This window comes from Carlito syrichta, unplaced genomic scaffold (genome assembly GCF_000164805.1).
Source record: "Carlito syrichta isolate Samal-C Ts95f unplaced genomic scaffold, Tarsius_syrichta-2.0.1 Scaffold309473, whole genome shotgun sequence".
NCBI classification, from domain to species: domain Eukaryota; kingdom Metazoa; phylum Chordata; class Mammalia; order Primates; family Tarsiidae; genus Carlito; species Carlito syrichta.
Genome location: NW_007253569.1, coordinates 234,373 through 247,524, shown reverse-complemented (window position 1 = coordinate 247,524; position 13,152 = coordinate 234,373). Strand labels below are relative to the sequence as shown.

Sequence of the window (13,152 nt, the reverse complement as noted above, 5' to 3'; positions counted from 1 at the left end):
GAGCGGCCACTGCACTCCAGTCTGGGCGACAGAGTGAGACTCCAACTCAAAAAAAAAAATTCTATCCAATGTGTTCCCAGAAGAAAGATTATTTAACATAACAATATTTAAACTTACATTCTTCCAGACTACTTCCAAATTACTCACCCTCCTTCATATTATAATGTTACAGCTTTCCTATAATGCTAGCTTATGAAAAAGAGTAAAACATATACAAATATTCAATTACCTTCAGATAATGAAGTGCACGTTCTAATTCATCTTTGGAACAGGAACAGACCAAATGGGAAAAAATATATTTGAAGTTATTTATTAAAATCTCTCTACGATTGACATTTAATTGTTTTCCCAAAGTTCGAATGAGAGCAGAAGCTGCAGGGCTTGCTTTCGCAGCAAGATCAGGTAGTAGAACTTGTAATGTCCTCTGAAAAAGAATGTAACAACTATCAAAAAGTATATTTATCTGGGTGATAAAATATTCACATAAGCTATGTGCAAAAATATTTTTAAATTCCATACAAATGTGGAGTCCATACATGACTTATATTTCAATTTAGATTTACAATTATTCACTCAGATATTTACTGAATATCTACTGGGATTGAGGCACTGCAGATACAGCAGTGAACATAACAGGCAGGGCACCTGATGGTACAGAACATACGTAGTAAAAAGGTGGACAGATAGACAATATATAAGCTAATGTAAAAGTAAAGAAAATAATTTATCAGGAGAATGTGCTAAAATATACTCATGCTTTAAGGTAGAAGTCCCAAATCTGATGTATCATTTGAACTAATTTATATTTAGAGAATAACCAAGAGAACCATAAATGCAATTTTAAGACATTTTTTAAAATTTAAGAGTTGATGCTGCAATATTTTCAAAAACAACTTTTTAACACACACACAATCTCAATACCACAATAAATCTATTTTTATATTGGTCTATTTCCTTTAAGATATTTATCTTAAAATACATACAAAATCCAAAAATAAAATGGCCTTTCATTTATTCATTCTACATGTATCTAATGAAACTTATTATATGTCAGTCATTATCCTAAGTACTGGAGATGGGATAGTGAACAAGACCTAGGCTCTATCCCCAGAGACACTTATACCTTGCCTTGAAACTTATATTAATACTGTAAGACTGCTGTAGTGGCCAGGTATGGGGGCTCAGCTTGTAATCCTAGCACTTCAGGAGGGCAAGGCAAGAGGACTGCCTGAGCCCGGGGTTGTTCAAGACCAACCAAGCAACCTGGTAAGACCTCGTCTCTACAATAAATCACAAAAATTAGCCAGGTGTGGTGGCATGTGTCTGTAGTTCCAGCTACTTGGAAGGCTGAGGCAGAAAGATCGCCTAAGCCGAGCAGGTTGAGGCTGCAATGGCCATGAGCATGCCACTGCACTCCAGCCTGAGTGACAAGAGTAAGACTCCAACTCAAACAAAAAAAAAAAAAAAAAAGACTGCTGCAGTATTATAAGGTAGTCTCTACAAAGTTGTAATAATTATTATGTTACATAACATTCTATTACCTAAAATCAGACATTTAGTGTCTTCTCAGAGTTTTGCTTTTGTTTTTGTTTTGTTTTGCTATTTGGATAATATTGCAATAAATACCTGTGTTTTTTGGTTCCCAGAGCAGAATTACTGAATGAAAAGGTATGAATTAGGCCAGGTACAGTGACTCACACCTGTAATCCCAGTACTTTGGGAGGCCAAGGTGGGTGGACTGCTTGAGCCCAGGAGTTTGGGACCAGCCTGGGCAACACAGCAAGATCTTGTCATAGGAAAAAACAAAGGTAAGAATTTTTCTGTGGTACTTCCCATCTTCATATCCTATCATATTTCTTTCCAGTATTTGACCAATTTACAAGCTATTTAAGTTTGCTAAAGTATGGCAATACTATAGGGAAAAATTCTGTAAGATTACTATTATAATTTATTAATTAAGAGTAGGATACCTGCATAATGAACATTTGTATACCTAATCCTGAATTGTACCGCACATGAAAATAAATAAATAAAATTAAGTGCAGTTATTAAAATATATATACAAAAAAAGAGTAATGATAAACTTAGCATTTGGGAAAAGACAAGAAAATAATCTATTTCATGATCTTTTAAACTTCAGCCCCAAAGACTTGTCAAAGGCTTCCCAAATCACTCCATACTTCAAAGTATGTCATTTGAATTCATAGCAGATCATCTATACTACTAGAGTTTTATACTTTATTATTCCAACTCTGTAGGGGTAGATATGATCATATTAGACTGAATTACTGGTGGAACCAATCACAGCACTAAAGACATAAGGGTTCAAATAGTTAACTGAATTGGTTAGTATTATTTAATTAGTATTAACTTGTCAGAACAGTTAAACATACAGGGTAATGACTCAAATCAACATGAACTTAAGTTTTACAGTGTAAGTAATAATCTTATATCAAAGTCAAAATCTAGAACAGAATAAACAAAATATTGAATTGCCAACCTCAATTAAGTGAACTATATGTCGCAACTTACAGTAAGAAAACGATTAAGATCGGGAAAATCAAAAACGTTAGCAATTTCAGACAAGGTATTTAAAGCCATTTCTCTCTGGTGAGCTATATCTTGCTTTCTCATCTCAGCATTCGGGCATGGAGTACTAGGAAGTGCTGCCATCTGACTAGAGTGGAGGGATTCCACCAAAAACTAGAGTAAAAACAATTGTATTGTTAGTTTTCGCACAGAGAAGAAATTTTAATGAATACGATTTAAGCTAACATAAAGGACAATATCAGTGTTCTACATTACCTGAATTGGCTCATATAATTTTCATAACAACATTAATGAGGTAGATTATGTCATAATCTCCCTTTCACAGATGAAGTAACCAGGTTCAGAAATTTGAATATCATGCTAAGAATTTATCACAAATACAGTAAAGTCAGTATTTTAGCACAGTCTAATTTTTTAGCCACTAATAGAATATATTTAAAGCAATTTGCTGTATAACATAATATCAAGGCATGAAAGAGTTTATCATCACAAAATGGCTTAAAAAATCACCCTAAAGATTAATAAAAGAGTATAATCATTCAATACATCATTATAAGATGATTTTTCAGGAAGCCCCTTGGGTCCCCTCCTACTCTGGGAGCTTTTCTGTCCTCTCAATAAATCTTGCTTTCTAATTTAAAAAAAAAAAAAAAAAGATGATTTTCCCCCTCTCATTTATAATCTATGTCTTTAGACCAATATCCTAAAATATAAAACTGGCACGATTTCAGTTCTCTTAAGTTAACTAAATGCATCATTTTAAAAAATAATATTTTAAAGCAAGTTAAAAAAAGCATATACATATATATGCGCATATATATATTATATATATATATATATATATATATATATATCACATACTATATATTTTTTTTTAACTCTTGCAAACTACTGCTATTGCATACAGGCTAGACAAATGCTGACTCATACCTGACAGATGGGTTTCTTATATTGGCTGAAAAAGTTTTGCAGTTTAACACTTTTAGCTGCAACCAGAGCTCTAATTTCTGTGTACGCTGCTCCAGAGACAGACGCTGACTTGGACAACAAACAGTGCAATAAGTGCAAGAGTGCAAAAGGTACCAAATCTCCTTTTGCTGCCCTAAAATTAAACAAGCAAACATATACATATAAAACATGTGTGTGCGCGTATAAAATCAATGTCTCAGAAACAAATGGAAATTTACAAATAAATGCATGTTAAGTAACATTTTTTTCTATAATACCACATATCTCATATCACCATTTCTAATGTCTGGCAAATAAAAAAGGAGAATGAGGTCAGGCCTTGTGGTTCATGCCTATAATCCCAGCACTTTGGGAGGCACAAGAGCAAGGACTGCTTAAGTACAGGGGTTTGAGACCAGCCTGGGCAACTTGTGAGACCTCGTCTCTACAACAAATCAAAAAAATTAGCCAGGCATGGTGGCAAGTGCCTGTAGTTCCAGCTACTCAGAATGCTGAGGCAGAAGGATCTCCTGAGCCCAGCAGGTTGAGGCTGTGGTAGCCGTGACCATGCCTCTGCACTATAAAATAAAGTCAAATAAAGAAGTAAAATAAAACAGGAGGATGAATGACCAAAATAATTAAGGAAGAATACAAATACTGCCAAGTATACCTTCCAATATCTCCGGTTGTAAGAATCAAGGTATCTTTCAACTCATTATTTCTTGATATTTGGGCATGTGTATATGCTTCCTTCATTCTCAAGACGAAGAGCTACAAAAATAAAATTAACTGGTTAAGGAAATTTTTAGAGGTAGGTTTATGAAAACCCAAATGTTAAAAATAAAAATGATCAACCTCTTTTATAAATCCATCTTCAGAGTCCAAGGATTCCAATATATGCTTGATGTTTCCACTAAAAGCCACTCTAACATTCTTGTCTGGATCCTCCATCAAATTTAATAAAGTTCCAAGAACTACTTTTACATCTGTTTCATCTTCTCTAAAATCAAGATGCTTACAAAGATGATGTAGATTATCTATGAAAGCTAAAGGATGAGACTATATAATACCTAATTTAACATATTAAGCGTCAAAGCTGTACTGTAAAATTATTGTCAATAAATAATATAATACAAAGAATCTCAAGATGCCTTTTAATGTCATTATTTAAAATTTAAATATGCATAACACACAGAATTTTAGGAGTTTAAATTAGATACTTACAAATTTAAATTTACTTTATATTTAACACAAGTCATAAATGATTTCAATCTAAAATGAGACCAGGTACAGTGGCTCATACCTATAATCTCAGCACTCTGGGAGGCTGAGGCAGAAGAATTGCTTGAGCCCAGAAGTTTGAGATCAGCCTAGGCAACATAGCAAGACCTCATCTCTACAAAAAATAGAAAAATTAGTGGGGCATGGTGACATGTGCCTGTAGTCCCACTTACTCAAGAGGCTGAGATGGGAAGACTGCCTGAGTCCAGGAGGTAGAAGCTATGGGAGCCATGATCATGCCATTGCACTCCAGCCTGGATGACAGAGTGAATCACCAACTCAAAAACCAAAAAAAAAAAACAAAGAAACAAAAATCTAAAATAAAGCCCAGAGTTTTAAAACTTATAAAATAGACCACTACACAGCCGGCTCCAGGGGAGAAGAGGTTTACTTTGCAGGGCCTGATGAACCCAGAGAACCCTCCACCATATCCAGGCCCTGGTCCAACAGCCCCATACCCACCTTATCTACAACCAATGGGTCCAGGACCTATGGGGGACCCTACTCCCACCTCAAGGGTACCCCTACCAAGGATACCCACACTATGGCTGGCAGGGCGGACCTCAGGAGCCTCCTAAAACCACAGTGTATGTGGTGGAAGACCAAAGAAGGGACGACCTGGGACCATTCACCTGCCTCACAGCCTGCTGGACTGCTCTCTGTTGCTGCTGTCTCTGGGACATGCTCACCTGACAAGCCCAGCCAGTCATTCTGTCCTGCCAGCTCTGCTGTCACCTCTGAATCTATAAAGCATGTAATTTACTATAATTTTTTAAGGTTTCGGCTTAATTCGATCACTAACATGAAAAATGAAGCTTAAACAGGTTTCAAAATATTAAATAAATCCTAATCACTCACCAAGTTTTACTGGACTAGGTATTTTTTTTTTCAGTAGGAAAAGAAATGGCTTGCAAACAGAAGCTTTCAATCGAGAAGATGAACATTCTTGTTGAGAAATGGCTTTCACGTTCTTACAGAAGAGGTCCACATGTCCATGTTCAGAGAAAGGTTCCGTTAAAGAACTTGCCAAATAAAACATGCCATGAAGAGTACAGACAAGTTGACCAAGTATACAGGCAAATTCTTTCTTGACAATGTCAGAATCATCTTTGACTTTATCTCTGGAGAAAAAAAGAAAAAGTACTAAATGTTCTTGCTTATTTTGGGGGTATAAATAGTCTTGTTAAGGTTGGCATGGTGTCTCATGCCTGTAATCCTAGCACTTTGAGAGGCAGAGGCAAGAAGATTGCTTGAGCCCAGGAGTTCAAGATCAGCCTAGGCAACATAGCGAGACTTTATCTCTACAAAAATAAAAATTAAAAATTCATAAATAGCCGGGCTCGGTGGCTCAGCCGATAATCCCAGCGCTTTGGGAGGCTGAGGTGAGTGGATTCCCTGAGCCCGCGGGTTTGAGACCCGCCTGGGCAACTTGGCGAGACCTCATCTCTACAATAAATCAAAAAATCAGCCGGGCATGGTAGCGCATGCCTGTAGTTCCGGCTACTTGGAAGGCTGAGGCGGAACGATCGCCGGCGCCCAGCAGGTAGAGGCTGCGGTGGCTGGGAGCGGCCACTGCACTCCAGTCTGGGCGACGGAGCGAGACTCCAACGCAAAAAAAAAAAAAAAAATCATAAATAAATAGTCCTGCTTAATTTGAGACAAAAGTATTTGTAAAATAAAGCCTAAAAGTTTAAATTCTAAAAGTAAAAGCAACATTTGCTCTATAGTCAACAACAAGCATCACTTTGTATATATAGCTAGCCAGAGAATTATTATGCTCTTTTCAATCAAGTGATATATTCAAATTAAAACTTTAATACATACATAAGGATCTTGGGAACCCTGTTGCAAGAATTCTGTTGCTGCAATAATATAAAAAATCCATTAACACAACTAGTCCGGATTACTTCATGGGAGCTCTGCAGGGCCCAGTTATAAACTGCTGTTCTCCACTCAAGGAATATTCTTCTTGGAAACAGAGTTAGAAGAAACATACATCGTGACTGTGCCTGTGGTGCTAAAAAAATTAAGAGCATTAAACAAGATTTTTAATAGGGTCAGTTTCACATATGTGTATGTTGAAAAGTCAAGTAACATTTAAAATGCCTATAATATCTAATTTAATTAAAAGATCCTTTCCAGAAAATAAAGTAGGTACACTTAAAAAGGTCTATCCACAATCTAAGTAAACACAAACGAAATGCAAATTAAAAATCACATCTATCAGACAGCAAAAAAAAAAAAATTCAGATAGTTAACTCTATATTTTCTCTTTTTTTTCTAGACAGCAAAAATTTTAATGTCTTCCAAGTGTTGGTAAAGATGCAGATCTCATATTCTGCTAACAGGAGTGTAAATTGGCACATCTTTGGAGAATGAGAAGGCAGAAGAGAGTTGAGGAAATGCAAGCTCTACAACCCCACTCCTAGGTAAAGTATCTTAAAATAGTGCTTCTTAAATTTTCATATGCATATTAATGATTTATCTTATTAAAATGCAGATTCTAGCCAGGCTCGGTGGCTCAGCCTGTAATTCCGCGTCTTTGGGAGGCTGAGGTGAGTGGATTGCCTGAGCCCGCGGGTTCGAGACCCGCCTGGGCAGTGAGACCTCATCTCTACAATAAATCAAAAAATCAGCCGGGCGTGGGGTGCACGCCTGTAATTCCGGCTACTCGGAAGGCTGAGGCAGAAGGCTCGCCGGAGCCCAGCAGGTCGAGGCTGCTGTGGCCGGGAGCGGCCACTGCACTCCAGTCTGGGCGACAGAGTGAGACTCCAACTCAAAAAAAAAAAATGCAGATTCTGATGCAGTGGGTATAGGCAGAGCATAGATTCTCTATTTCTAACAAGTTCCTAAATGGTGGCGATGCTAATGGTGTAGACCACACTTTTTTTTTGTTTTTGTATCGGAGTCTCACTCTGCCGCCCAGGCTGGAATGCAGTGGCACACTCACAGCCACCACAGCCTCGACCTGCTGGACTCAGGTGATCCTTCGGCCTTAGCCTTCCAAGTAGCTGGAACTACAGGTATGTACTACCACACTCAGCTAAATTTTTGATTTATTGTAGAGAAAGGACCCACCAAATTGCCCAGGCTGGTCTGGAACCGCTGGGCTCAGGCAATCTTCTTACTTTCGCCTTCCAAGGTGTTGAGATTACAGGCATGAACCACCACATCCAGCTACACATTTCAAACAGCCAGTTCTTAGAATGACTGAAGAGTCGCCAGGCTTGGTGGCTCAGTCTGTAATCCCAGCACTTTGGGAAGCCGAGGTAAGCAGACTGCCTGAGCCCACGGGTTTGAGCCCAATTTGGGCAATTTGGCTAGACCTCATATCTACAATAAATCAAAAATTAGCTGGGCATGGTAGCGCGAGCCTGTAGTTCCAGCTACTTGGGAGGGCTGAGGGGGAGGGATCTCCAGAGCCTAGCAGATTGATGCTTGGGTGGCCAGTGAGTGTGCCACTACACTCCAGCCTGGGCAGCAGAGTGAGACTCCAAATAAAAAAAAAAAGACTAAAAAATCATTTATAACATTCATTGAAATTTTGTTTATAATTATTCAATTATAATGTAATTGTTCACCAAAAGGAGGTCTGATAAATATTAACTATCCATCCAGTTGGCTACCATTCAGCAGTTTAAATAAAATGCTAGAGTTACACATATCACCATTGATAAGCCTCATAAGGATAGTACTGATCAACAAAATACAAGTTATAAAAAGCAAACCAGTTCTGTATATTATTTAGGGATAAATACATATATAGTAAAAGTAATACAACATTCATCTGCTCAACACCAAATTCAGAACAGCAGTTATCTCTGGGGAGAAAACGAAGGGAATAAAACTGGGGAGAGATAATCAAAAGGCTTCCACTACATTTCTAATATTTTTAACTTTTTACAATGGTTTAGTGAGTGGGGTCAAGTTTTGAAGAAAACTGGCTTCAAAGGCTCTAATATTTTTATTTTTAAACTGGGATGATGGCATAAGAATATCTGGTGTATTATTCGCAATTTTTTAAATTTCCCAAATATTTCATAATTTTATTAAATACAGACAAGTATATGTAAGGACACATTTCAAACTTTTTACAGAAAGGAAATGGGATATATGAGGTAGGCTTTCATTTGTTACTTTTTCATATCAAATTCCTTTCAGAACCATTAAAAATGAACCTCCTCTTTTAGTTATTGAAAACATATAAACAATGAGTGTTAGAAGTCCTATACAGAGATGATTTGAAACAAAACAAACCACACACACAGATACAACTTCGTTGACCACTTACAGTAGCTATCTGAAACCCTCTGGCTTAATGTTAGAAGATTAGTGGCAAATGTGGTCAACTTCAAATAGTGATCATCAGAATGGGAATAAATCCACGGAAGTGAGAGCATTCCACATAAATCTTCCAGAATATGGTCTTCAAATGAACTGTTTACTACAGAAACACACACGATGTCATTAATATTTTTCTTAATCATATCTAACTCTTTTAAGTAAAAACACAGACATTTATACATCAAGTAGAATTATAATAAACATTCAGTAATCAGGAGTTCTTAAAATAGAGATCCATGAATGACGGTCTGAACTGTGAACCCAAATTAAATGTGACTTTATAAAAATATGCATCTATGCAATTTTTTTTTTTAAAGAGACAGGGTCTCAGCCGGGCTCGGTGGCTCAGCCTGTATCCACGCCTTTGGGAGGCTGAGGTGAGTGGATTGCCTGAGCCCGCGGGTTTGAGACCCGCCTGGGCAGCGAGACCTCATCTCTACAATAAATCAAAAAATCAGCCAGGCGTGGTAGCGCACGCCTGTAATTCTGGCTACTCGGAAGGCTGAGACGGAAGGATCGCCGGAGCCCAGCAGGCGAGGCTGCGGTGGCCAGAAGCGGCCACTGCACTCCAGTCTGGGTGACCGAGTGAGACTCCAACTCAAAAAAAAAAAAAAGAGACAGGGTCTCACTCTCACACACAAGCTGGAGTACACTATTGTGTCCATAGCTCACAACTGCCTCGAATTCATGGGTTCAGGCAATCATCTCACCTTAGCCTCCCAAGTAGCTAGGGATAGCTAGGACTACAGGTACGTGTCACCACACTTGGCTTTTTGATAACTTTTTGTTGAGATGGAGTCTTGCTTTGTTGCACAACTGATCTTAATCGCCTGTCCTCAAGCAATACTCCCTCCTTGGCCTTATGCTTTAGAAAGATCATACGCATTCTTCAAATTCCCAAATCAAAAAACTTAAAAGTTACAAATAATTTCTATAGACTGAAGGATAATAAATCAAAATATTAAACAGATAAATTTGGAACTTAGAAATTACTGACAAGCTTAATAGAACTGAAATCAAGAAAAATCGGTGTATTCCAAACACTTGTGCATTTAGGCTTCAGGAAAAAAAGAAAGCCTATTTCTATATTAATTATCTGTAAAGGTTATTCTATCTATTGCTTGTTTATACTCACCCTGTATATAAATCAAAGCATCATAAATTTTCACCACATTATCAATGATTGCCTCCAGGTCAGGTTTCTGAACACATTCTAACAAAGTCCTACAGCTCTTAAGCACTCTTGTATAAAAATCCAGTGACATCCAAGTTATCACTACGGAAGATTTCTTCTTAGATTTGTGCAGACAGTTCTTGAAATTATGGCTGCAGTAAGCATATTTTGTTAAACACACTGGAATTATGATGAATTTTCTTATAGTCAAACCTAATATTGTTAGTAAAGCCAAAAGAAATTATGAGTACAAATCTAATCTATAACCTTAAACCAATTTAAAGTAAATATGCAGATCAATTAATATGTCATTACTATTTTAAGCTTAATGTCCTTATGTCAGGTTAAATCACTGTTAGGATGTGAGAACTAAAATTAATCTAGGATACTTAAATGTGGCATCACCAGGCTCAAAAATGATAGAAAAAAGGCTGGGTTCGGTGGCTCAGCCTATAATCCCAGCACTTTGGGAGGCCGAGGCGAATGGAATGCCTGAGTCTGTGGGTTTGAGAGCAGCCCGGGCAACTTGGTGAGAACTTGTTACTACAAAAAAAAAAAAATTAGCTGGATGTGGTACGTGCGCCTGTAGTTCCAACTACTTGGAAGGCTGAGGCAGAAGGATCTCGGGAGCCCAGCAGGTCAACAATGGGGTAGCCACGAGTGTGTGTGCCACTGCACTCCAGCCTGGGCGACAGACTCAAACTAAAAAAAAGATAGAACATGTGCCTACGTAATTATAAATGACCTGAGCAAACCTTTTCTTTATATGATAGTTGGGCAAAGGTAGACTTCAGCCTAATCATCAGTTCCTCCAAGTTCTCTGAAATCCAAATTTAATGGAATCTGAATATAGTTTCTCTAAAATATCTTTTATAACTTTATATTGGCTAGTTAAAAGAATGAGTCAGAAAATACAGAATACATGATCATGAAAAAATTAACAAGGAACACATCTACAATGTGGCAGTAAGAATGAAACTAAGTCTTCAGAAAGAGTTCACACTTTACTTTTCTCTTTTGGTAAAAATATTAGCCAATATTAAGAATACTGTACTGAAAATCTATCTCTGATGGGTCTTATATTCCTAATCTTATTATCAAAGGGAGAAATGGAAGAGAGCCAAAAGGACCCTGGTTTTTCAGTTGTCCATAAATGTGTCCCAGTACTTGCTAATCATGTGTCCCCAAAAAGTCAGTTTAGGCTTCAGACAAAAAAAGAGCATCAGTTTCTGTGAGTCTCAGTTTCTAATTTATAAAATGGGCACAACAGAACTTGCCTCATGGGACTGTTGTCAAGATTAAATATGTACAGTGCTTAGCATAGTGCCCAGCATTCAGCAGGCACTCAATAGATAGATAATATATTTCTTACCTACTTCACTGAAAAGTTGTGTTTTAAGATCATATAAATCAAATGAATAACAAGTAAACAGTAAATCCAAATTCACTACAGGAACCCCACCCCGAAAAACAAGAAGTTGTTTTTACCGGTTCATGTTTTGCTGAGAACAGTGAACAGTACACAGAGCAGTCAATTGTAAGACAACAGCAATTCCTTCTAAAGTCTCAATAACAGGATTCTTTGGGCTACTGCATTCAAGGGAAATCTGAAGGGATTCAGCTTTCTGTTTCAGTGCACTCCATAATATGCTCTTTTTGTTCATATCCACATGTTTAATTCTATAATTAAAACCATAGTAAAAAAATTTCATATTCAGTATAAACTTACTTCAAACATGAAGCATATTTAAAACAAAACATAACATGTAATATCAACTATTGGAATTTATACTAAGATTTAAAATAATTAAAACAATGCTCAGTGCTGACTGAAATGTGGCAGTTCTCTAGCTACATTATAAAAAATAGTTTGTTAACTTTTTTTTTTAAAGAATCAGGATCTTGTACTGTTGCCCAGGTTGTAGTGCAGTGGTGTGATCATGGCTCACTGCAGCCTTGAACTCCTGGGCTCAAGCAGTCTTTCCACCTCAGTCTCATCACCACACCTGGCTATTTTTTTTTTAAAGATGGGATCTTGCTATATTGCCCAGACTGGTCTTCAACTCCTAGCATCAAATGAGCATGTCACTTTGGTCTCTCAACACACTGGGATTACAGGTGTGGGTCAACGTGTTAAGTTCAATCAAAAGGCTAATTGCTAAGGATTTAATTTTTGAACTGCCACATACTAACAGAACACAACCTATCCGCCAAAGAAGAGTTCTTGCCTTCTAAAAAACACAATTGCAATAATGCAAATTTAAAAATTGCTGATAGATGTATAGTCTCAGAGATTTTTCATATACTAAAAAAGTTAAATTAGACTGACATGTAAAACATCCAAACTAACCATATTTAGCCATACTATATTCATACTATAATAGTCTTCAAAAACTATTAAAATATTTTAAGCATTCCTTTGACTACATTTGGAAAGATGTTCTTCATGTATTTGAATTAAAGCATTTAAGTTAATTTTTAAAAGTGAATAAAAGACTTTTATTTATGAAAAGACTAAATACAAACTGAATGAAAGCCATCATACTCCTCTGTCTGCTTTGGTGCTCTTTTTGAAGAGTTTAGAGATGAACTGAGTCGACGCCTTTTGGGCGATATTTCATCACTGCTACTATTCACACTTTCCTTTTGAGTTTGGCACTGAATCTCCTCAATGATTTCCATACTTTCCATTTTCAAGGCTGCATAAAGTGGGCCCAATAAGTACTGAGAAAACAAAAATAATTCCAAGAAACACTTCTTAGAAAACATATTTATAGTATTCATGGGCCACAAGAATGCATTAGGTATTAACTATATGTTTTCTAGTAAGGTAAACTATTTTCAGAGTCTCACAA

The 13,152-nt window shown here is 37.0% G+C and overlaps 1 protein-coding gene and 1 pseudogene across 1 annotated transcript in view; one reads left to right on the top strand and one right to left on the bottom strand.

The window, feature by feature from the left end:
* Window positions 1–13,152, bottom strand: part of ATR (ATR serine/threonine kinase) — a 134,853-nt gene that overhangs the window by 97,743 nt on the left and 23,958 nt on the right. The window contains exons 5-15 of the mRNA XM_008067301.2: window positions 12,843–13,021; window positions 11,786–11,977; window positions 10,259–10,449; window positions 9,071–9,223; window positions 6,604–6,796; window positions 5,638–5,900; window positions 4,354–4,544; window positions 4,169–4,269; window positions 3,481–3,652; window positions 2,533–2,703; window positions 230–424 (exon numbers count right to left, since the gene is read on the bottom strand). Of these exons, the coding sequence (XP_008065492.1) occupies window positions 230–424; window positions 2,533–2,703; window positions 3,481–3,652; window positions 4,169–4,269; window positions 4,354–4,544; window positions 5,638–5,900; window positions 6,604–6,796; window positions 9,071–9,223; window positions 10,259–10,449; window positions 11,786–11,977; window positions 12,843–13,021 (2,001 nt within the window). The remainder of the gene's footprint in view (window positions 1–229; window positions 425–2,532; window positions 2,704–3,480; window positions 3,653–4,168; window positions 4,270–4,353; window positions 4,545–5,637; window positions 5,901–6,603; window positions 6,797–9,070; window positions 9,224–10,258; window positions 10,450–11,785; window positions 11,978–12,842; window positions 13,022–13,152) is intronic.
* Window positions 5,184–5,472, top strand: LOC103269734 (annotated as a pseudogene).